Source organism: Gorilla gorilla, chromosome 18 (assembly GCF_029281585.2).
Source record: "Gorilla gorilla gorilla isolate KB3781 chromosome 18, NHGRI_mGorGor1-v2.1_pri, whole genome shotgun sequence".
NCBI classification, from domain to species: domain Eukaryota; kingdom Metazoa; phylum Chordata; class Mammalia; order Primates; family Hominidae; genus Gorilla; species Gorilla gorilla.
Window position 1 is genome coordinate 17,335,737 of NC_073242.2, and position 26,077 is coordinate 17,361,813.

General features: G+C 45.6%; 1 protein-coding gene across 2 annotated transcripts in view; it reads left to right on the forward strand.

Moving 5' to 3' along the window:
* The window catches only part of XYLT1 (xylosyltransferase 1), a 367,921-nt gene that overhangs the window by 90,283 nt on the left and 251,561 nt on the right, over positions 1-26,077 (forward strand). The window contains exon 2 of one of the 2 annotated variants that reach the window (XM_031007129.3): positions 23,767-23,805. The exons of the other annotated variant lie outside the window; for it this stretch is intronic. Coding sequence (XP_030862989.2) covers positions 23,767-23,805 — 39 coding nt within the window. The remainder of the gene's footprint in view (positions 1-23,766; positions 23,806-26,077) is intronic. 2 annotated transcript variants of the gene reach the window in all.

The following is a 26,077-nucleotide window of genomic DNA, read 5'->3' on the forward strand; positions in this document are numbered from 1 at the left end:
AAACAACAACAACAAAGTATAGCTCCTCATTGTCCACTCTCACCCCCAGCCCCTGGAAACTGCCATTCTTCTTTCTGTGTCTATGATTTTCACTACGCTAAGTACCTCCTATAAGTGGAATCACACAGTATTTGTCCTTTTGTAACTGGCTGGTTTCTCTTAGCATAAATAATGTCTTTGAGGTTTGTCCCTGTCACGGAATGTGTCAGAATTTCCTTCCTTTTTAAGGCTGACTAGTCCATGGTATGTGTATATTGCATTTGGTTTATCCACGCAGATCTTCCAGGAGGGACACTTGGCTTGCTTTCCCCTTTTAGCTACTGTGAGTAATGCTGCTTTGAACATAGATATGCCAATAGCTGTTCAAGCCCCTGCTTTTCACTAGGTTGTGAACCCAGAGGAGGAATTGCTGGATTATATATCATTGGACATCTAATTTTTCTATATTTAATTTTTTGAGAAGCCATCTTATTATCCCTCCATCTGTGAATGACACTTGCTTTTTAAATATAAGGAGTATAAGCATGTGATAACAAAATTCCCCCATGAGAAAAGGATGTAAAATAGGAGACTTCTCCTTCTTTTCCAGTCTCTGTCTTTAAAGGAATCATTGCTAACAATTTCTTGTATATCCTTCCATGGGATATACAACCACTTTGCAGAGTTACTGAGAGTCAACTGCTTCGTCTGCTAAATGGGCACATCTCGCTCCAACCGCCTCTTTTTATTTTTATTTATTTATTTATTTAGAGACAGATTTTGGGTCTGTCGCCCAGGCTGGAGTTCAGTGGCGTGATCTCAGCTCACTGCAACCTCCGCCTCCTGGGTTCAGGTGATTCTTCTGCCTCAGCCTCCCGAATAGCTGGGATTACAGGTGTGCACCATCATGCCTAGCTAATTTTTGTGTTTTTAGTAGAGATGGGGTTTCACCATGTTGGCCAGGCTGGTCTCGAACTTCTGACCTCAAGTGATCCGCCTGCCTTGGCCTCCCAAAGTGCTGGGATTACAGGTGTGAGGCACTGCTCCCAGCCCTCCAACCACCTCTTTGCATTGTTGCCAGAAACAAAGGAAAATGCAGACAAAAGTGCATATTTCTTCCAGAACTGTCAGAGGCCAGCAGGTCTTCCTACAGAATTCAGCCTAAGCAATCTTTCAAATACAAATACAAATGATGGTCTTTGGAAAGACCAGTATTTTCAAAAGTGTCTTGAGAGTGAATGTCTGGCTCTCTGGAGGTAAGGGGTGTGTGTGTGTGTGTGTGTGTGTGTGAGAGAGAGAGAGAGAGAGGGAGAGAGAGGGAGAGAGAGAGATATCCTTCATTTCATAGATGTGGAGACTCAAAGCTTGCCCTGGCTTTCTGTCATTCCCTAGGATAACATGAGGCCCGGAAGACACCAAGATTCAGAATTCACAGCAGTGCCTCTGTACAGATCACTGTCCTCTACCCCCAGCTACCCCACAACATGCCCAGTGGCCTGGCTGGGCTGGATCCTGCTCCCACCCACCACACCGTGTCTAATTTCTCTCCCGCATCCTCCGGGGGCCAGGTTCCCATTTTCATGCCGTTCCAGTTTGCTGAAAAGCCCTGGGGTGTCTCTGCCCCCAGGCAGGCTGGGCTGGCCTCACAGAGGTTTTCCATCTCTTAGTCGGCCTCCCTGATTTAAAGCCGCCTGTCAGATGTTGGAGATTAAGTTAGAAATCAGCCATTTGCGCTGAGTTTTGGAGAAGCTGCTGCCAAATGGGAACTCCTGAGTCTTTTCTTCTATATATAGTCTTTAGGGTGAGCTAACTGAAGTTAGCAGGGTTTATTTTAGGAGGTGTCTCCTTGGAGCGGAGTGTGGTGGGTTGGGCTGCCTGCCCGGGGAGCATTTGAAAGATTGCTTAGGCTGACATCCTGCAGGAAGATCTGCTGGCCTCTGACAATTCTGGAAGAAGTATGCACTTTTTTCTTGCCTTTTCCTTTGTTTTTGGCAGCAAAGCAAAGGAGTGGTTGAAGGGCTATGTGCCCATTTAGCAGACAAAGCTGTTGAATCTCAGTAACTTTGCAAAGTGGTTGTGATAAAGCGGAGGTAAGACAGGTCCTCTCATCCCTTATTTTGTATCCCTTGTGGTAGAAGTTAAATTCCTTGAAATATTCTGTCTATGAAGAAATACTAAGAAAGTAGGGGATGGAGTGGGTTTTAATCTGCGCTTAGGAGAATACGGTATAAAGAGCTTGGACTTGAGAGTCATTCCTAGGTTCTAACCCCAACTCAGCCTCTTACTGGTTCTGCAGCACTGGGCCAGTTACTTTTCTGCCTCAGCCTCAGTTTTCCTGGCTGTGAACTGGTCATAATTTGCCTTACAGTGTTGTCGTGACGGTGAAAACATGAGTTACAAAGAGTTAAGGCCAGTGAAGTACCTGGCACCTAATACGTGCTTCATAAATGGCAGTTATTGCTTTATTTGAAGAAAAGGAAACTTTTAGCAACATATTCCTAGAAATTACCTCAATTAGAAGGAGACATCTTGCTAGAATACTAACTAGGATTTTAGGTTAAATTATGCAGTCATATATTAAAAGATCCACCTTTTGGGAAATATCCATTGACTGGTGACCTGGCAGAAGGAAACTTCAGGCTCATTTCTCTGCAAGGTCCTGGCCTCTTTGAGTAAGCCCAATAGACATAATCAAGATGACAGTGTATATTATTTAAAAGGTGATTATATTAAAGCATTTTTTGGTGAAAAAAGTCTTGGAACAAATAAATACCTATTTGGTATGGGAACTGCAGTCTCTTCCTCTCTCTCACACACACCCATGCATATTGTCCCTTCAACATTCATGCCATTTGTTGTGTTTAATTATAGGGGAAGTGAAATCCTGTCCAAAGTTGCCTGCTAGTTAATTGCTGACGTTTCATTCTCTGAACATTTATTGAGAATAAGCTCTGCCCCATGCCTAGTGGAGGAAACCCCCGTGACATTTGAGTACTGTAGACAGGTTTGACCTATTCCAATTCAACAAGAGAGAAAGAAGCAAGGGAGAAAAAGCAATGCAGATCATCTGGGTATCTTCTTTGTCCTCTAAAGCCTCAGTTCTTCCCTTTGTACAATGAGCACAGCTGGATTTAATGGGCTCCGGGTTCTTTGCTGCTCTTTGAGGCTGAAACTCAGGGGAGGTAAAGAAATTCTTTTGCTTGTTCTGAACCCCAGTGGGCTGATCCAGAGCTGCTTGTACACCCTCCCCTTTGTAGATGAGATGGTTCCAGCGTGAATGGGGATGCTCCAGTGCTTGAAACTCACAGGCATCACGTGGTTAAGCTAGAAATAGAAAATAAGTCATGTCTGGGTTTGGAGGACTCCCTGACTATTCTGGTTATGTTTGGAACAGAGCGTTTATGAGAGGCTGAACTGAATGGATGGGATCATAGCTTCCATTCCATGGAAGGCAGGGTCGTCCAGCTTTCCTGATGGGAATGTGTTTGTTGGGCAGGGATGGGGTTGGGGTGATAAGCTTCTTGGGGAGTGAGCTAAATAAGCCATTCTCAAAGCCCCTCCCCTGAGAATAGAGCAGGCTGGCTGTCCCGCCGAACAAAGAGCCTGGACGTCTTGAACCACTGCAGTGATGGGAAGATTCTGCCATCCAGACAATGGGAACTCTATCGCCATGTCTAGCTGAGGACAGGGGGTTGGTGTCTGGCCTCATGAGGTCCCAACAGGTCTGTTTGATGGGCAGGTTAACAACATAGGCACTAGAACCAGGTCCTTCTTCCTGGCTGGGGGATCTTGGGTGAGTTATTAGTTAATCTGAGCCTTGACTATTCCATCTATAAAAACAAGACCCAGAATAGTACCTAATTTTGTGTGTGTGTGTGTGTGTGTGAGGCAGAGTCTCACTCTGTCACCTAGGCTGGAGTGCAGTGGTGCGATCTTGGCTCACTGCACCCTCCACCTTCCGGGTTCAAGCAATTCTCCTGCCTCAGCCTCCTGAGGAGCTGAGATTACAGGCATGTACCACCATGCCCGGCTGATTTTTGTATTTTTAGAAGAAATGGTGTTTCACCATATTGGCCAGGCTGGTCTCGAACTTCTGACCTCAAGTGAGCTGCCTGCTTTGGCCTCCCACAGTGCTGGGATTACAGGTGTGAGCCACCGTACGCGGCTGGGCTTCTTTCACTGATATCCACCTGTTCTCCAGGAATCACCTTCTCCCTGGCAGTTACACCTGGGTGAAAAAGAATTTAAAACCCTCATTCTTTTACAGGGGAGCAGAAGACGAAAGAGTGTGTCTTTCCCTTTGTCTCCCACTATACCCTCTGTGTAGCTCCATCATAGCAATTATTTTAGACGGTTAAAATAAAAACAATTTGGAGAGTGGTGGGAGGAGGAAGAGGCAATGATTTATTTGGCATTTGCCGTGTACTTGATTCCCATTGTCTCACTAATTCCTCATAACGACTATATCATGTACATACTGTTACTGTATTATTATCCTCATTTTATAAATGAGGAAACTGAATTACATAGATTAAATAAATTGCTTGAGATCCCACCTAGTAGTTGCCAAAACCCTGGGCCCCTAATGCCTATGAAACGCTTCCCTGTGCTAATTATTGTCATCTCTGACACGCGGCTAGCTTGTGTGCTCCTTAGGTTGGGTGCATTTTTTTTTTCTTTTGAGACAGAGTCTCGCTCTGTCACACAGGCGGGAGTGCTGTGGTGCGACCTTGGCTCACTGCAACCTCCACCTCTCGGATCCAAGTGATTCTCCTGCCTCAGCCTCCCAAGTAGCTGGGACTACAGGCATGTACCATTACACCTGGCTAATTTTTGTATTTTTAATAGAGACAGGGTTTCACCACGTTGGCCAGGCTGGTCTCAAACTCCTGACTCAAATGATCCGCCCACCTCGGCCTCCCAAAGTGCTGGGATTACAGGTGTGAGCCACCACACCTGGCCTGGTTGGGTGCATTTCTTGTTCATTCGTCATTTGGTCCCTATTTTTTTTTTTTTTTTTTTGAGACAGAGTTTTGCTCTTGTTGCTCAGGCTGGAATGCAATGGCACAATCTCAGCTCACTGCAACCTCCGCCTCCCGGGTTCAAGCGATTCTCCTGCCTCAGCTTTCTAAGTAGCTGGGATTACAGGTGCAAGCCATGATGCCCAGCTAATATTTGTGTTTTCAGTGGAGATGGGGTTTCACCATCTTGGTCAGGCCGGTCTTGAACTCCTGACCTCAAGTGATCCTCCTGCCTTGGCCTTTCAAAGTGTTGGGATTATAGGCGTGAGCCACTGTGCCCAGCCAGGTCCCTATTCTTTAACAGAAAAGACAAGTCACCAAATCTGTTTTAGGCCCTTCAGATGCAGCTGTGAGCAAAAGAGACATCACCCATCCTCCTGAGCACTGGCTTCTAGTTTGAGTGGCTGGTACCCTGAGGAAGGGTCTGGAAGGACACAACCTGCAAGCTTGGCTGGCTGTGGTTGGCCTACCTCTGTCCTCTTAGGTCGGGGTTTCTCAGCCCCACGCTATAGATGTTTGGGGCTGGATAAAGGATCAGCTGACCTGTGCATTGTAGGATATGGAGCGCCATCCCTGTCTCTACCCTCTACGTGCCAGTACACGCTCCCTTTCAAGTTATGACAAATAAGCGTGTCTCTAGACAGTGTCAGATGTTCCCTGGGGGACAAAACCACCCCCCTGGTTGAGAACCACTGCCACCAGGTCGTGAAAGCACAGTGGGATGGGCCCCTCTAAGCCCTAGGGTAACGCTGGCTGTGATCCACAGTCCCACTTCCTTCTCTGTAAAGTGGTTTGATACACAGGTCAGGGTTTATTAACAGTACAGGCTCTGACGCAAGCAAAGACACTCAGTGATTAATGCTAATGGTAATAGTGGTGCAGTGATGACCGTCCCTTTTCAACATTGCCACCTCCCCCTGCACATACATCGTAGGGACACCAGTGGCTCCAGCCGTTCAAGTCTGGGCCTTTGCCTATGGTGCCCCCGGGGCATGGTAGTGAAAGGCCGGGCTCCTGAAGCCACCTTTATCTGAAGCGTGGAAATGTGGTTCCAGGCTGCCTGTCCCAACAGCAGACCCATCCACCTGGCCGGTGGGGATTGATCTGATGGGTACGAGGGCCCAGGAGCATGTTCCCGGCCTCTCTGGATCATGGACTGCTCTTGAGCACCGAACTTGACCAGCCTTATCACATCTGACTGTATTTCCCTTTTTGTAATTCACCAGAGAGCCTTGTAAATCAGCAGCCACTAGCAATTCCTGCTTTGTGGTGGCTGTAAGACTCAGAGCATCTTGTTTTTCCAGACCTCTCGTCTAATCTTTTCTGTGTGTGTGTGTGTGTGTGTGTGTGTGTGTATGTGTATGTGTTGTAAATGTTATCTTGAACAAGAAACAGCTAAAATTTTATTTTTTTTTTTGCATTGCAACAGGGTTTTTTCCCAGGGGTCTGTTGGATGGGCCGGTTAACAGTATAGGCACTAAAGCCAGGTCCCTCTTGGCTGAGGGATTTTGGGTGAGTTATTAGCTAATCTTAGCTTTGAATTTTCCATCTATAAAACAAGACCCAGAATAGTATGTACTTCACAGAGATGTTGCGAGGATTAATTAATGCTTATAATGCTTCTAAATGGGCTTAAAGCACTACCTAGTCCATAGTACGTGCCTAAGAAATGTTATTATAGGATTTGAAGTTGCACGGATTGGAACTTGAATCTTGGTCTCTGCCCCTTACCTGCTGTGTGACGTTAACAAGTGTCTCTACCTCTCTGAGCCTGTGTCTGCCTTATATTAATAACTGTGGTTGTTGCAGGTTGAGCCACCAATGTGTCCTAGTTGGTCTGGGATATGCCTGATTTTTAGTGCTGAACGTCCCATATCCTCAGTCCCAGGCAAGCTGGGATGCTTGGTCACACTGGTTATGGGGTTGAAATAAACCATAGCACCTAGCACATTGTAGGTGTGAGTAAATGGAAACATGCCAGAAGTAGTCTGTCCCATTTGGTTATGTGTGGGAGGTAGTGGGGGAATGTTTTAGCTGCTCATTTGTTTTAGCCTACAAATACTCATGCCATTTTCCTCAGCCATAGAACTCTTGCAAATTGATGTTTTCTAACCTAGATTGATTTTTTTTGTCCTTCTATTTTAGACAGAAAAAAGATTTTTTTTGACTTTCATGTTACAAGATATCACCTCTTGTTTTTTTTTTTTCCGTCTGTAATAACAATACTGAGGGTTGAATAATTAGTACGGCATGGTAGTAGCAACATAATGTCTTAGACCATGTGGGTTATATCATGATCCCTAAAAATGGGGAATAGGAATTATTTGAGACTTATTTTGAAAATCTTCAGTGTGCTGATTCACTGAGTTGGTTTTCAGAAGTACCTTTGGATCTGATTATGTAAAAGCCAAATATTATAATCTAGGGAGTAGGACTGAAGGCTGATCCTGATGAAGATTCCAATCAATCTACACATGAACTTTGGCAGTGACTCCCTGTTGCTCTTTGGATAAGACTCAAGCTCCTTCCTAGCACCCAAAGGGACTCCCTGACCTGGTGGCCCCTATACCAAATCCTACCACTTTATCATATGCTACTCACCTTCTCAATGTTGATTCTAGATTCAGACTTCCTTTCTTTGTGTCCTCAAAATTATGAGTGCCTTCCCACCACAGAGCCTTTATTCATGCTTCTCCTTCTGCCTAAAATGCTTGTCCTCTCCTCTACCTTGGGCAAGTTGATTCTCACTCATTCTTTGGCAGCCAGTTTAATTCTCCCTTTCTGAAAGAACCTTTCTGATCTTCTCTCCTGGATGAAGTTCCTGTGTTTTCTGTCCCCACCTTCTCCCCTTTGGCAGCATTTATCACAAATCTAACTAAATCACCAATTTTGCAATCAGTTGTTTGATATAAGATGATGGAATCAATACTCCCTCTAGCTATCTTTTTAAAGATACCTTATGTGTCCATTGAAAAGGAGACAGTTGTTGAATTTTATAGGTATTACGAGAGGCTGGAGAATAGTGTTCACGAGCAGTGTTCTCAAGCTGGATCTCCTGAATTTGGTCAAATTCTAGCTCCAACACTGTGCAGCTGTGTGACTTTGGGTACATGGCATAACCTCTCTGAGCCCAGGTCCCTCATCTGTAAATAGAGGCTAATAGGAGTCCATTTCTTAAGGGCAGTTGTCAGAATTAAGTGAGTAAAATATGTCAGTGCCTGGCACATACTGTATGTTGGTGTTGATGGTAACAACCATTATTATGAGTTCTACAGCTAGTAAAAATAATAGTATTCATCATCTTGAGAAATTCCACCAGCTGGCTTAAAAGCGTGTTGCTGGAGAGAATGAAACACGTGTACTACACGGTAACTTTGTTTTATTCACAAGTTTTGTGGTTGTAGAATTGTCTGAAGCCTCAGTTTCCTCATCTATAAAATGGGGCCAGCATTATCTTCCCCACAGAGTTGGTGTGAGCATTCAAAAAGCAGCCTCTCAAGCCTAGGTTGAGGCACATAGTAGGTGCCTGATGAACGTCAGTGGCCCGAGCACTGTAGACGCTGATTACTGGTTTCTCGGATGCCACAACTTGGGATGCCAGAGCTTTTGCTTGGGATCTGAGAAGCTGGACTGTGAATATGGATTCCAACAACAGCCCTTCAGAGAGCATTCTGCTTCTCTGTGATTTAAAACGAAACAAAACAAAAAATAATATTGGATGATCCAAGGTGCTGGTTTTATATGGCAGCTAATGAGATAGCAGGGCAAGTAACTGGAGAATGTATTGCTAACAGGCACAATAAATATAGCTATGATTATATATTAGCAGCCCTCAAATGGCCCATAATGCAGTGAGTACATGTGAGGTCAAGAACGTGTTAGAAAACAGATGTTTGTTGTTAGTCCTTATAGACCACACTTTTTAAAAGAAATACATATTTGATGATTATTATGATCAGACATTGTTGCAAGTGCTTTACAGATATTCAGTGAATCCTAATAACAGGCCTGGGAAGTAGGTATATGTCATTATTATTATTCCTACTTCGCATATGAGGAAACTGAGGCACCAAGATCTCAAGTAATTTGCTCAAGTTCAAACGGAAAATAATTGAGCCGGCATTTGTACACAGAGACTCTCATACAAGTTTCCATGTTCTTAGCCACTATTCTATGCTGAAGTCACACGGAAGAAGATAATGAATGGAAACGGATAATTGAATGCAAAATACCCACTTTCTCTTAAAATTGGGCCAGACCAGCTGTCCTTGGTCCTGAATTCGACAGGCCTTTCCATTAATGGAACTTGTTCTTGAACGTTAGCATTGGGAGAGTTGTAGTCCTCACACTGATGGAAGTTATCTAATGTATTCTGTCTGCCATTGACACTGTGCCCCTCTAACACCCTTTCCCCTAAACTGATTTTCTTTTACCCTGTTGGAATGTGAGTAGTTTACTGTACCTGCTGAAAGCAAGGTCTTAATTAGCCTTAATTTTTGAAGTCTGCAGCTGTAAACTGTGTTGAAAAGATTGAAAAGATTAGTGCACTAGTAATAAGATAATTGTCCCTGAGAAATGCTGTTAGCATGTAAACACAGTTAGCATGTGAAATCAGAACAACTGTAATATTTCTCTCGTTTGGTGTTTAAAGATGCTCCTGCATGAATAATGATAACTAAATGCAAAGTGCAGAGATGGGATGCTGCATGTTTTTCCTGTTATTCTTTCCTGCTTCTATCCCAGCTCAGAAATAAAACTCTGCTTAGTGGAATCTTGTCTGAAGCTAGCCTCCCCTCCCCCGCAGCCATCTGAAATTAGTACCAAGAGTGGGGCAACTTAGAACAGAGGGAATTCCAAAATTAGGGATACCCGGCAAACAAAATCTACAGATCCCATAGCAACTTTTTTTGGGGGGGTGTTGAATGAAAGAGACCACACATGCATACCTATATGTGCATATGAATGCTCACATATGTGTGTGTACACACATGCATATTCACACACATACACTCTTTCTCTCGGTCTCTTAATAAACAGAGCTGGAGAAAACTAGCCATGGCTATACACAGCAGAAGCAGATGTGATAAACCTCATTTTACCTTTTTAGACCTAGAAAGGTTGCAGTAAAATATGCTGCACCTGCCACCACATGAGGTCCTTCCGTCCTTCTGTGGAGTTTTTGCATCCTTTGATAAGTTGGAACATACTTTAATTTTATGAAATTAGTACGTATAGTACCTTCCTAACAGACCATAGCTCATCAGATATGCTACATATCCTATAAAGACTAACCTTTCTGCTTCCTCATCTCAGACATTAGCCAATCAGTAGGTTGAGCTTGTCTCCTTCTGCTGTGTCATTTATACCCCAAACTCTTCTTTATAGGGGGGACTTGCCTTGACTTACAGTCAGGAAAACATCCTACAGCTCAGAAGTTGGCTGAGTTCTCAGCATACATCTCTCAGATTCCACCTGTAACATGAATTGGGTTTCCGTTGATTTTGGTTCAACAAGAATTTACCAAGTGCTTTCGATGTGGCAGTCTTAGGACTTCATTAAGCATAAAAACAAAGAAGATAGTCCCTGGTCCTGGGGAAGTGGGACAAGTTGTCAAAAGTATGTAGCAGGGGCTGATGAGAAGACAGGACTCTCACCCCTATCCATGGGAGTCAACTTTGCTCTCTGCCTTGTATTCCTGGGTGTGCGTTCATAGGTGCTTCTTGAGTTAAATTATTCTTGGACTTTGCAGCCACGTTACTTTACAACCAGTCTATGGTTCATATCCCGTCCTTCTCTCTAACCTCAGGTCCTCCAGCTGAAAGTGCTGGGCTTAGCTTAGGATCCACTAAACCAGAGATTACAAACACCAATGCCCACAGCAGCCACACTGGCAGCCGTAAGTGAAGGGCATGTGTCTGGGGCGGGGACTGTGGCAAGCAGGAGGGCCTGTGACCCTTCTAAGAGAGATAGCTGCTTCCCAGTGCCAGAAAGGCAGTGCCTTAGGAAAATGCTGGATTTGTGTAGCTAGGTCTTCTGATTTTTCCAAAAAATGCCAGAACTTTGCAGTTTTATGGGAAACCTCCTGAATGTGAAGTATTGGCATCCTGTGTAGGTTTTTGTTGTTCTTTTTAAAACATTGTGCAGGCTGAACAAACTATGCGTGAGCTGAATACTGCTTGTAGATTCCAGTTTCTGTTGGCCACCTCTGCAGTCAGCCCATGAAGATCGTGTTCTCAAAGTGCTGGCTAAACAGAGGCCACTGCTGAGTCACTAGGGTTGCTTCCCACCACTTCATGAATGTGTTCAGTGTGAGACCACACACTTTACCTTGCATCTTGTTTCTCCAGCTCTTTCTCATCCTGCCTTCCCCGCAGATGTCTCAATGAAGTCCCTGGGAAAGTAACACTTACTCTCCTGAATACAGCCTACAGTTCCACCAAGCGTGGCACGCATGTGAGCGAGCGTCCCCCAACCCCGCCCCACCGCAGAAAGCATAGAAATGAAAGCGGATCGTTGTAAGCTTTGGATCCGCCAAATGGGACTTAGCACAGCGTCGTCTCCTGCGTGTTGATTATCAACTTGCTTGGGGGATCTCAGGCTCTTGCCTGACCTTGGCACGAGGTCTGGCAAATTTGGCTTTCTGGGTGTAGAATTGATCGTTTCAGAAACAAAGCCATTGAGACAGAGTTGAGGAGAGTCCTCTATTCACGGATGAAAGGAGCTCATTGTACAAAATTGGTGTGTCCTGGACCCCCTTCCTCTGGCCCCCTCCTGTTGTTCCCTTCCCCCACAGCTGGGGCTTTGTAAGGGTCTCGCAGGATGTTCTATCCCAGGCCATACTTTCTTCGAATCTTCCTGTCTCTGAGGCTGCCCTGAACAGAAGGAGAGCTGGGCTTGGAGCCCCTGTGCACGTTTTTGGCTCCTCAGGCCAACTCTGTTGTCGTGGGTGATGAGAGCACTTCCTTCCGAGAGAGCTAGGAGAAAAACAGCCAGGCTGTTCACAGGCAGCTGCCCAAGGCGGCTGTGCAGGAAGAGAAAACAGTGGGTGCTAAGAACCTCTTCCTGTTCTGCCTTCTGCACGGGCACCTCCCTTCTGGGTCACGGCCCTGAAAAGTCAAGACTGTTGAGCTAGAGGAAGATGGTCCTGTGTGTATTAACCTCAGTGCTCAACTTATTGATGGATTATTTGAGTTTTTCTGTTTCTGCTGTGAAGTCACGGGATCCCGAATTTTTCTTCTTGAGGTTGGCGGGTGAGGGTTGGAGTCATGTTCATGGGGTAACATGGTACCTTCCTTTGCGGGGGAGGGGTAAGGTATGGCGGTGAACAGATAGGGAGGTCATAAACTTAGATGCTTTCAGGGCTCAGCCCAGGTGGGCAGGGTGGGGTTGTGGCAAACGGAAGGGGATGTGCCTGCCTTAAGTGGACCTGCCTACCCAGTGGGTCAGATCTTTCTACATTTCACGAAAAGCCACAAATCAGAATATCATAATTTCACCCTAAATTTTAAATGCTGGCACCTAATTTTAAAAAATGTATTGTTCAAAAATTAGCCAGACTTAGTAGCATGTGCCTGTAATCCCAGCTCCTCAGGAAGCTGAGGCAGGAGAATCGCTTGAACCCGGGAGGTGGAGGTTGCAGTGAGCCGAGATCACGCCACTGCACTCTAGCTTGCGTGACAAGCAAAACTCCATCTAAAAAAAAAAAAAAAAAAAAAAAAAAAAAAGAAGTATTTTTGTGCACCATGCAGATCATACCATACCACATCCAAGCATTTTGGTTACCCTTTTTTCTTTTTTTTTTTAAACTTCTCTGAAGATATTAAGGTTAAATGGGCCTGGCTCTGTGGCTTTCAACCAAGTCTTTGAAACTCTCTGAGCCTCAGTTTCCTCCTATATAAATTAGGAACAGTACTACAGGGTATTCATAATCCAGGAACAAGGAAATACGTAACGTCATCAAGAGAAAAAGCAAACTGGGCACACTGACTCTTGCCTGCAATTCCAGCAATTCGGGAGGCCAAGGCAGTAGGATCACTTGAGACCAGGAGTTCAAGACCAGCCTGGGCAACATAGGAAGACCCCATCTCTACAAAAAGTGGAATATTAGCCAGGCGTGGTGGCACAGGCCTGTAGTCCCAGCTACTTGGGAGGGTGAGGTGGAAGGATTGCTTGAGCCCAGAAGTTCAAGGCTGTGGTGAGCCATGATTACATCACTCCAATCTGGGCAGCAGAGCAAGACCCTGTCGTTTTTTTTTTAAAGTAAAAACCAAAAAAAAAAAAATAATAATCTATCTTTCCAGTCTTTATGGCCTTCTGGGAACAGCCACTTCATGAGGATAGAATGTGGGTTTATTGAAGTAATGCTCATAAATGGTGAATTATGGTATCTCATAAGGACTTAACCAATGATAGCGGTCTACTGGGCACTGTCATCAAGGCTGTCATCTTCATTGTCACTATCGTTTCATTAAGAAATATTAGAGGAGGTTGAGGGGACAGGCTGCAGGCAGAGTCCCTCCCCTGCTGAAGCTTTCTGACTCCATCCTGACTCTAAATGTAGAAGGCCCATCCGTCCCCTGCAGGGCCGCCTTCCAGCCAGGTGTTCTCATCGTCTCTCTTCTGTCCTAGGAAGGCAGCTCTACATCCCGAGCTGTAGCCTGGGACTGCAAAGCTCTCCACTCCCCACCTCCTGGGATCGTTTTTTCCGCCCCCCGTGGTTTGTGTCGGCAGTTCTGTGTGTGGCCTCTTGGAGTCATTCCAGACACAAAGCACTGCTGAATCACAGTTTTCCTGTATCTTCGACAATAGATGTCCTGGTCAGAGGCTCTTGTGAAGGAGCAAAAGAGAAGGAAGTGAAGAAAAGCAGGGAGGGATGTGCATAGAAATTTATTTTGGCAAAATGGGATGAACTCCAGATTTGGTATCAAAAAACTGACATTCTACACTGAATTTTAATCCAAACTGTGTGTGGCCCTTAGGAAATAGGCCTTTCCTCCTGGATCGCCCATGCCTCACCAAACAGTGATGGGTTTGATTCAGGTCAGGGACGGACATCTAGGGAAACTGGAATCTATTAATAATATCTGCTCCTCGGGCCGTATTGAGAATTTGAGGCCAGGTGGACTGCTTAGTAACAGCTGCCTCGGGCAACTTATTGTGAATTCGCTGCATAACTGGTCTACACCTCTAAGTGCTTTTCTTGAACTCACGATTTTGGATTCTGGAGCTCAAATATGAACTATTTTCCTGTGGAACAGAGATCTCACCCAGCAGTCCTAGAAGTCACATAGTATCATTGGAACTCCAGACAATGTCTGTGGGACACTTGGCAGTATTGGTTCCATTTGGGCCACCTGCCATCTTGGTGACCACAGCAAGTGGGTGCAAAATTGATAGGTGCTGCGGCCTGTGCCTGGGAAAAGCTAATTATCGGGATGAATTATAGATGTGGCATGTGTTCCCAGCTCCAGGAACATGTGTGTTCAAACACAGCCTGGGTGGCCACCTTTAGAAAGATTTGCGGCATGGTGGGATTTAGCCAGCACTTCCTGTCTGGGCCATGTTGGGTAAAGGCTGCCTTCTTGGCACGTGGCAGGTCTTGTTTATGGTCTGAGATGCCTCTGAGCTGTGAAAAGCAAAACACTGTAAAGTGTCGCCAATTGTCTTCTAAGAGGAACTAACATTGGTGGTCCACCCACTCTGTCAGGACTGAGCCGGGCTCTGGTAGAACATCTCAGTCAGTGCTCCACAATGAGTGTGAGAGGATGATGGTGATGATTATTACCATTAACCACTGGAAAAAGCAAAGTAGTCAACCTGAAGACTTGCAGCAAGGAAATGAGAACATCTAGTATGAGGAGCATCTGATCCAATTCAGTGCTCCTTATGGCTTCTTAGTGCCAGATGGTGATAGAGCCAGGAACTGTGGTTTAATGATTCCAGTTCAAGATGTGGTTGTACCACTGGGAAGCAGGGTAGCTTAGTGGTCCAAAAGGATGCCCTGTTTCAAATCCTGGCTTCACCACCCACTAATGAATGAGTTTGAAAAAATTACTTCTCCTTTGAGCCTCAATTACACCATCTGTAAAATGGGGCTTTTGGTGCCTGCCTCCTGGAGTTGTTGTAAGGTTTGTTTGTTTGTTTGTTTGTTTGTTTTAAGACACGGTCCCAGTCTGTCACCCAGGCTGGAGTGCAGTGGCGCTATCTTGGCTCACTGCAGCCTCTGCCCCCAGGGTTCAAGCTGTTCTCGTGCCTCAGCCTCCCGGGTAGCTGGGACTACAGGTATGCACCAACATGCCCAGCTAAGTTTTATATTTTTAGTAGAGATGGGGTTTCACCATATTGGTCAGGCCAGTCTCGACCTCCTGACTGCAAGTGATCTGCCAGCCTTGGCCTCCAAGGATTACAGGCGTGAGCCACAACACCCAGACAGTTGTAAGACTTAAATAAGATAGTATTTACAAACCCCTTACAGTAATACCTGGCATTCAGTGTGAGAACAATGTTAGCTGGTATTTTGATTATTGTCAATATTGACTAGCTATGTGACCTTAGGCAATTTGCATTAATATGGGGGTGATAAATTCTGTTGCTTGCAGTAGCCAGGCCAGCTACTCAGTCTGGAGCTGTTTTCTTGCAAGAATACACATCCAGTGTTGCTAAATCTTCTGTTCTTAAAGGAGACGTGAGAAATCTAGATTTGCATGTGAAGTATCCTGGTTTTAAAACATTGGCAATGATTTCAAGTATTTCATCAAGGCTGCAGGCCAAAAAAAAAAAGCAAACCAGCTTGAAGCATCCACAGACCACCAGTTGGGCATTCTTGTCTTAACACTCTGTAGCTCAAGCCTCTAATCTTTTCAGGTAGGTTTCTTCAAAACCTTGTAATTCTAAGATGGTAATTCTGTGTACTTTTTAAAGAATTACAAAACCTCTTGAGTCGCACACAGAACAAAGTATTATATACAGGAGTTTAGATTTTTGATAACCATTTGTGCTCAAGGATACACATACCAAGCTGGAGAAGCATTAAGATAATTCCCAAGTTTCCATGAGTCTGTGGTTTCTCTATCTTCTAAGGCTGTGGGTGATGAATTGCCATCTCCAAGGGCCTAAGCTTCATTTTAAGGTTCTACTGCTCATTTCTGGGGCCTGGGCTAAAAAAATATTGAATGAAAGTAGGATAGCAGAAAGACCAGCTTTTTAAGCTTTTAATACAAAAGAGAGAAAGAGAGCGCTCAATACACCCAGTTTTAACTGCCAACGTTTCTGTAAAACATTGAGAATCCCCTTGTTCTCTCTGTGGGGTTTCTGTTTTCTCCCCTGAGCCCTATTTGAAGGTGAGTTCACATTTTCCAACAAGGTGAGGGCTGTGTGATTCTGGCCTGCATTCACATTCCAAATGCAGTCTTTTTTAGAGAACAAGGACACCTCTGTATCACTGGCATCCCTCCCTCATCACCCCATGCCGCCTGCCCTGCACGTGCCCAGCCTTCATCTTAGGAGCCACTGTGAAATCCCATGGGGACATCTGAAGAGAAAGCCCCGTTATGCAACACCTTGGTTGCTGCAATGAGACCCTAAGAAGGAGGAGTTGAAAAAGAGTCCCACTTCCCTGAGGAGGAAATGCTGGAAAGTGGAGGGTGGTAGCCAGGTTTTTAGGGCAAGGCAAATCTCTTCACCAAAGTGGGGAGAAGGGAACACTTTGCACCCATCCTGGAAGTTTCTTGGGGGTGCAGAGCGTGAACACCAACGCTCTTAAGAGTTTCACGCATGCATCCGACACTTGATGGCTGGCTGGGGATCAGAGGCAGGAATCGTATTCTTTGTCAGTTTGGAAGCTTTTTCAGTCTTGCATTACACATGGTAGAGTTTAGGTATCATGTAGAGTCTCTCCGGTTCAGCGTACGTAAGAATTCCCCAAGGGTGTTTCATAAAAATGTAGATTCCTTGGACCCTTGCCCGGAGATTCTGATTCAGTAAGTTCATACTTTTGATTAACACCCGGATATCAGTTAAAGGACTAGTTTCTGGCAACTTACAAACTTGCTTACTGCTCCTGGCTCCATTCCTGATTAGCCCTGTGTTTTTGAGCAAATTATTCTCTGAGAGTATCAGTTATCTGATCTATAAAATGGGGATCATGATACCTCCCTTGGCAGCGTTGCAGGAATTTCGTATGCTTGGCATAAAGTAAGCATTCAAAACGAATTAGCTAAATTTGCTCATTTCACTGCCGTCACATGACATAGGTTGCACTCGTGTCTACGGTAACTTGCAGTTCAGAAGACTTGTGGTTTAGTAGGGTTGAGTATAGAGGGATACGTCTCAGCCTTTGTAAGCCTGGAGGAAGAAATCAAAGAGAAGATCATTTTTGAGGTTGTAACTATGTGCAGTATTTATTTTTATTTAATGTTCACGACAACTCATGATGTCAGTGGTATGCTGTGTTCAAGACAAGGAGGACAGTCTGGGTTTATACCTGTTAAGCTTGTATAATTATTAATAGTGTCCCTTACAAAAAGGCCCCAGAAAATCTGTTTTCCACTTTGTTACAGTAGCTCTGTTGGCAAGTATAATCCTACCTGTTTACATGGGGTCAGTGAGAAAAATAAAGCTCACAGAAGCTAAGGACTTTGCCCAAGGTCGCAAGTGGTGCTAGGTGGTTGTTATGGACTGAATTGTACCCCCACCCTAATTTCATATGTTGAAACCCTTCCTCCCCCAATACCTCAAAATGTGACTATTTGGAGATAAGGCCTTTACCGAGGTGATCACATTAAATTAATAGGGCCCTCATCCAATCTGACTGGTTTGTTTATAAGAAAAGGAAATTTGAGCCAGGCCTGGTGGCTCATGCCTTTAATCCCAGCACTTTGGGAGGGTAAGGCAGGCAGATCACCTGAGGTCAGGAGTTTGAGACCAGCCTGGCCAACACGGCAAAAGCCCATCTCTACTAAAAATACAAAAATTAGCCTGGCATGATGGTGCACAGCTGTAATCCTGGCACTTTGGGAGGCTGAAGCAGGTGGATCACTTGAGGTCAGGAGTTCAAGACCAGCCTGGCTAACATGGCGAAACCCCATCTCTACTAAAAATATTCTAAAAAATTAGCTGGGCATGGTGGCAACCACTTGTAATCCCAGCTACTCTGGAGGCTGAGGCAGGGGAATCGCTTGAACCCAGGAGGCGGAGGTTGCAGTGAGCTTGGATTGTGCCACTGCACTGCAGTCTGAGCCACAGAATGAGACTCCATTTCTGCCCCCCCAAAAAGAAGAGGAAATTTTGACACATAGATACCAGGGATGCATAGAGAAAAGGCTGTGTGAGGAAACAGTGAGAAGGCCACCATCTCTACAAGCTGGGAGGAGAATCAGACCTCAGAAGCCCGACCTGCAGACACCTTGACCTTGGACTTTCAACCTCCAGAACTGTGAAAGGATAAATCTCTGTTGTTAAAGCCACCTCGCCTGTGTATTATTATAGCAGCCCTAGCAAATGAATACAGTGGTTATGTATGGTTTGAACTCTGGGGCGACCCCTAAACCTGCACTCTTTTCCCACTGAACAATTCATCTTTGTCCTGCACTACTAGGCCTGCAGCTAAGTGACAGTGTCCCTTTAGGTTTCTGGCTGGGCATTCAGACTTGGCTAGAGCTGGACATTCTCCAGCAGGCTCGAGTCATGAGTGAGTTTTCATTCGCTGTGATCTGCAATCCCAAGAAGAGTTTCTTAGATTTTCCAAGTTATCTGGTGGTTGGATGATGAGTGACAGTGAGACACCATCTTTTGATGGTGGAAGATTCCCAGTTCTGGCCTTAATTAGAGGTCTCCTGGCGGAGAGAAAGCACTAAGCCAGCCTTCTGAAGTGTTCCCTGGGAGCGTCTGTGGAAGAAGGTAGAATGTAAATGTCCATTGTCTATGTTGTTGATTTGGTGGGCTTCACGGAGATACCTCGCTCTGAAGGCATGAGTCCCAGTGTCATCATCTCTACACCAATGTCATTGCCTAACACCAAAGAACAAGCGCTGTCTTCTGAACATCCTCAAAACAAAGGAAGAGAACATGCTTTCCAATGGCTGAGGCTTAGCTCAGGGCTCAGAATCCGCCAGGAGAGCCAGATAGGTTTGATGCATGTGTGGAATGATAACGAACAAAGTCCTCCTCCTCTCTCTACTTTCTTTGTTGGGGCTTAATTGCTTGTTAAAATTAAGCCTTTGGCCTTGAGCCTGGCTTCTTGGTCTTACAAGCAAGACTTTTGAGGTGTAGACAAGTTTCATTGCTCTAAGACCTGTAATCAGGCTCCTGCCTCTTATTTAAACAGTTACCTTTGGGAATAGCCGTGTACACAGAGTCACTTTAAACTCATTTCTGTCTCCCTCATGGTGCCTGCCACGCATAGAGCTAGCTACTGAATCGGAACTTAGTAAACACATGTGGATTGATTTAGCTAACTTTACAGGGTTCCTTGCTGTGGCAAAGTGACTGTTTTGTTTCTAGTCGTGATATGTGTGCTAATTTCTATCAACCATGTCCACTACCTTTTTAAAAAAGACAGATGGTAAAAAAAAAAAAGATTACGGTATTTGTTAAGGTGGTACTGCTTATTTGCTATAAGTATTCTTGATTTTGATAGACATTATCCAAAAATTGTAGGATTATTTTGTCTAAAGTAATAATATATTTTCCAGCAGAGCTCTTGTGAAAGAGTGGAACCCAGTGTTCTCCAGTGTAAGATGCTGGGATCAGATCCAGGCTTTCAACAGCATCTGTGTGACTCGGACAGGTTACCAGTCTCTCTGGTCATCAGTTTCTCCATCTCTATACTAATGATAGTGATAATGATAGTATCTACCTCTTAGGGTTATTACAGAGGTAAACGAAATGATAGACGCATAGAAGTTAAGCCCAGTGCCTGGAACATAGTGAGAACTTAACAAATGTCATTTATTGCTAGTATTCAACTGTTCAGAACCTCAGTCAAGTAATATGCCCATAGGACAAAGTTAAGAATAAACCAAAGGAATGAAAACTGTATGTATTTTCAGGCAAAAGGATTCTGAGTAATAATTTCCTGTCATGTTGTGTTGGTATCTAAATAATAAATTCAGAAGGACTGGTATATTCGGTACACAGGATTGAAGGCTAATTCAGAGGCATGCAAGATCCTGATGGTCACTTATTTCCTTGCTTGATGTAATGATAGAGCTAGCACACAGGGCCTGGCACCTAGGAGGCCCTCTATAAATGATTGCTGTTAGCTGTAGTTATTTCAGGTTCCTGGGATGCATTTGCAGACTTAGAGAAAGAGCATGTATTATTTAGGTTCTGAGTCTGTGAGTGTTTGTGACAACACTTTTTGATCTATCGAGGTCAGTGTTTAGAAAGTATATCAGTTACTGCCACAATAATGCTGTATAACAAATGACTTCAAAACTCAGTGGCTGGAAACAACAAGCATATATTTTCTCTGTGTTGGCAGGAGGTCGGCTGATCTAGGCTGGGCGTGGCTGCATGCTGTAGATTGTGTACAGGTCTGTTTCACGTGTCTGGCATCCTCCTTGGACCAGCAAGGTACTGGGGACATGATCTCTTGTGGCAATGGCAAAAACACAGTAGGCCACACTTCATCATGTAAGCATATTTCAAGCTTCTGCTTATGCCACATCTACTAACCTCCCACTGGGCAAAGCAGTCAAATGGGCAAACCCAAGCTTAAGGGCTGGAGAAGCACACAGTAAAGAACTGCTGAGTCACATGACCAGAGGGCATGGATCTAGGAGCTGTGAGGAATGAGGGCCACCAATTCAGTGCACCTGGTTCCCCATTTGACTTCCCCAACTGAGCCATTGCAATAGATGATAGGAAAGGGCTTTCCTTGTTGTAGGCGGTTCCATGGTTACTGGTACCGGCATTAAGATTCTAAAAGCACTCCACTGTAGCATGCACGCACATTGCAAATTCCCCTTTGGTCTCCAGGAGGCTTTCCTCTGATGGACAGGAATTTACTCTACTGTAAACCAAAGAGTCCCAATTTAGACAGATAGGATGGATTAGGCAGACAGCATCATTGACCTGGTTCCACTTCGTTAGCCTTTCCAATTAAGGAGGATGTTGCTGAAATCGAGACCTCACAGATATATAGTCATACCTTGAATCCTCTGGACTGAGGCTCTTTAGGGAGAGTCTTCCATTTCCAGTGTGCGCAGAGGGAGGAGAGCATAATGATGCTGGCAAGTGAAACCCAAGTATTAATGATGTGGCCCCTTGTGAGGACTTTATCTTCTTCCCGGTTAGTTAATGAAGATGCTAGATAGATAGCATTTGTGCTTTTGCTTTCCAGAATCTTCTTAATCTTGGATCCCTGACCATGCACTGATAAGGTCTCTGATTTTGGAACATCAAATAGAGAGCTGATGCTTCACTGTGTCTAGAGATCAGGCTCTTGATTTTGTCAACACAGTTGACAGAGATTTCCTGTGACTTCCCAAGGAAAGTCTTGTCCATTGGAGCTGCTTTTAGGGGTCAGGATGGCGTTCTCCCCTCTTCAACCTCTTGGAGATTCTAAGCAATGAAGCATTAAGTCTCAGACAATAGCCAAATGGTCTGTGAAGTACAGCTTAATTAATCTGGGCATGCACCCAACACCCCAGTCTGGTGCTTTGCTAGCACTTGGCTTGGAGATTGAGGCTAATTTTGAGGCTGAGATGCAGCTTCTTATCTTATAATCAAAATCGAGGTGGTAAGATCTGAATGGACAGACAGACAGACACAGACTACTCTGACGTGAACAGCAGATGTTGCATGCTCTCGCCCACTAAGCACGTACCAGGTCTGACTCATGCTGCTACCCACAGACCAGGAGGATGGTCTTGCTTCCCAAAGACAAAAATGGGTCCTGCCCCAACACAGGGAAACAGGAAGTACAGAGTAGACTCTTTCTGCCTGCGAGTGATACAAAACCTGCCTGATCGAAAGAAAGTTGCTCTATGAATGTCGGGTTTTACCAATCCTAGCTGCCACTTCTTCACCCCTGGGAAGGAATCAGTAAGGATTTGAAGAGACAGGCCCAAAACAGCTCCTTCATGACTTCCCCAGATTCCTTTATAGGTCAAGGCTGCAATGTGGGGAGACGGGGAGAACATGTTTCCCTCCATGTTTTCTTGGGTATGGGGAAGACTCAATGCCTGTGGGAATGTGAGAATTAGAGTGGGATGTTCTCTTGGCAGTTTCCTTTCAGTTACACCAATGGAGAATTACTGGGAGTTGGACTCAGAATTGGAGTTGGGGGACGACGAATTCCTCTTCCTAAAGGACAGAGCTGAGCAGAGCTCACCATATTTCTGAGATCGTGCCTCTTACACTCCTCAGAATTGGGCATCATTACAAAGATACCATAGAACAGTCCTCAAGACAGTGAATGGCAGCTCACCTAGAGAAGGGGTTTAGAAAGTTCCAATTTCCCTGCATTTCCTTCTTGCTCACAGTATGGGACAATGGGCTGGTGCCAATTTGTATGGCTTCCTAAAACCCCGTGGTGGAAAATCTGCTAAGACAAAGCAAAGCTTCAAACTGGATGTGTACTTCAGGGCCCTAAAATCATGCCCATTCTCTATCAGAGGAAGCTTGAGGTTGTTTTTCCCAGAATTATAAATCCAAGATGATTAAGTTCAGAGCAGACGTGGTATAGACAGAAATAGCCTTCATGTGCTGGGTTTCCTGTTTTCTTTGGAAACCACTCACTGGACACCACCACCTCCTCCCATCAGTCTTTTCCTCCTCCTGTACCCTCCCTGTCTCTCCTCCAACCCAAAGGGTTCATGCTTAATGACCCGAGACAGTACCACCAAGCATTCCCAGTCAATCGGCTTTTGTAGAGAGTGAATGAATAGGACATTTCTCTGGCCTTCTCTATCCTAAAAAAAGACCTTCCCCAGACCATGGAATGTGCTCCTCAAACCAGAAATTAAGCTGCTCGCTCTCATTCCTTCCCTTGTTCTTTCCAAGATGAGACACAAATTGATGATGGCCTTGTTCCTAGTCAGGACTTTATATTCTTTCTGGTTTATTCCTAATCCTCTTATGGAGCCAAACTCTCCTTATAGAGGGTTTGGATACACGTTGAGCTCTTTGGCAAGGGTGCCTTGTTTCTTTTTTCTTTACATTTTGTTGTTTTGTGTGATCTCCATGTGGGCATTTCCTTCACAAAAACTTGAGCCTCTTTCATCACTTGTGCGTGAGAGGAAGTGTTGGGGCGGCCTGCAGACTGGGCCAAGCTGTCCTGATGTCTCTGTAGGATGGAAGACACAGGTTGGGCTGCCCTCCCCGCGGGGTGGCTTGACCACTGGGGAAATCAAGCTTTGTTTGAAAATAATGCTGGGAGCTTGGCGTGGTGGCTCATGCTTATAATCCCAGCACTTTGGGTGGCCGAAGTGGGAGGATCATTGGGGCCAAAGTGTTGGAGAACAGCCTGGGAAACATAGCGAGACCCCATCTCTACAAAAATAATTTTTTAAAAAAGCCTGGCATGATAGTGCATGCCTGTAGCCATAGCTACTTGGGAGGCTGAGGTGGGAGGATCACTTGAGCCCTGGAGGTCGAGGCTGCAGTGAGCTATGATCATGCCACTGCTCTCCAGCCTGGGCAACAAAGCGAGACACTGTCTCTTAAAAAAAAAAAAAAAGGAAGGAAAGAAAGAGAATGATGCTGGGGTAGTAAGTTAACTGTTTTTCACTCCTCACATGCATTTTCTCCTTTCATCCCACAGGATCCACACCCGAGTCCGCTCATCACCCTGGAGACTCAGGTAAGTATCTTTCCTGTCTTGGCCACTTATCTCAGCCTTGGTATTCCAGCTCTCGAGGGGACTTGGCCCATGACTCTGAAAGGCTGGACAGGCCCATGGCTGCCCCTTGTGCCATTTGGATGTGTGTGTGCCTGCACATGTATGTATACACACTGGCATATAGTGTACACGTGTGTGCAATGGTGTGGGTGTGCATGGGTGCACATTTGCACCCAGGTGTCTGATGCCCCTCCCACCTGTGGCAAGAACCATAATCATTTCTTTTGAGTTTTCATCTGTCCTTCGCTCCTGCCCAACCATCATGCGGAGGTTCATGCAAAGGAGAGAGGAGACAGAGGAGAGCCATGAAGTGGGAAGATGCTACTCTTTGATGCCTGAACTTGGAGGACTTTTATTCCTTGGCAGTGAGGGCAGCATATGGAAGGAAGTTGCTTCCTTTCATCTGCTTGCGTGTTAGGCCGTTCTGAGGAATTGTGATTGCAGTGGCGTTTCCGTGTGGGGAGGAGGATGACCAGCGGGTCTTGTAAGGGAGGGCACGGCCCTGACTGCCTGCTTTCTGCCTTCCTGGGAGCTCGGACAGTGCAGCAGGTATGAGTATAGGCCTTGGAGTTCAACAGAGCCAGGTGGAATTCCACCTCTGTGTCTTCTAGCCCTGCAGTGTTCACGGGGCCACATAATGTCTAAGCCAGTGTCTTCCCATCTGAAACGTCATCCCACTGATAGTGCCCACCTTGCAGAGTTGTGGTTGAGGGTCACAGGAAATGATGTTTATAAAGTCCGGGGTACGTGCTAAGTGCTTGTGAGTGGTAGCGTTTTTTTTTTTTTGTTGAGACCGAGTCTCTGTTGCCCAGGCTGGAGTGCAGTGGCATGATCTCGGCTTACTGCAAGCTCTGCCTCCCGGGTTCACGCCATTCTTCTGTCTCAGCCTCCCCAGCAGCTGGGACTACAGGCGCACGCTGCCATGCCCGGCTAATTTTTTTGTATTTTTTGTAGAGACGGGGTTTCACCGTGTTAGCCAGGATGGTCTTGATCTCCTGACCTTGTGATCCGCCCACCTTGGCCTCCCAGAGTGCTGGGATTACAGGCATGAGCCACTGCGTCCGGCAAGTGGTAGCTTTTTAAACCAATAGAACTGTTACCTTTCCTGCTGGATCTGAAGGGGCTGTTTCTTATCTTTGGATTAATCATTTCCTTAGCTCTTTGGGTTTGGCTGACAGTAAAGAGAGAAGATAGACAGGACAGGCCTCATTCAGAGCCCCACAGTGAATAGCTTGCAAGTGTCAGACACAGTCAAACCTGTTCGAACCTTTCAAGGCTGAATGACAGCTCAGCGGTTTCAAGGGTTTCTGGGGTGGACTGGAAAAGACCACCTGCTCCCCTGGCCTTTGCCTCCTCCACCTTGGGTCCTTGCCCTCTCCTTGGCATCTCTGCTTGGGTTCTCCTAAGAGGAATGAGGAGACCTTCCTTGCTTCCTCCCTGATGGGGAAGGCCAGCAGATCTTCACAGTTTCCTTGTGCTTTTCTGTCCTTGCATTCTCTGGCACACAGGTATAGCCACGGGGGCCCCAGGGCTGACCAGGCACCAGGGCCGGCGGGGAAGTATAGAAGGTGCAGCTTTGAGGAGGAAAAGGATTCGGTTTCCTCTGCCTGTTTGGCTGTCCTCTGGCTTGGTTTTGTCTGTCCTTATCACTTTGACCACGTTTGCCTTATGTAAATTTCATCTATTATATAAAGTCACCTAAAAATACATTTTTCCTTAACGTAACTCACTTTGCTTTCAGAAATAGACTTACCTTAATCTAATGGTTCTAAACCAGGGGGTGGTTTTGATTCCCAGTGGTTATTTGGCAACGTCTGAAGACATTTGGTGGTGGTCTCATCTGGTTGGGGGGTTTACAACTGGCATCTAGTAGGTGGAGACCCAGGTTGCTCTTAAATATCCTACAACACACAGGCCAGCTCCCCACTGGAAAGAATTATCTGGTCCTGGGCCTGGCACGGTGGCTAACGCCTGTATCCCAGCACTTTGGGAGGCTGAGGTAGGCAGATCACTTGAGGCTAGGAGTTCGAGACCAGCCTGGCCAACATGGTGAAACCCCATCTCTACTGAAAAAAAATACAAAACATAGCCAGGCATGGTAGTATGTGCCTGTAATCCCAGCTACTTGGGAGGCTGAGGCAGGAGAATCACATGGACCCAGGAGGTAGAGGCTGCAGTGAGCCAAGATTGAGCCACTGCACTCCAGCCTGGGTGACAGAGTGAGACTCGGTCT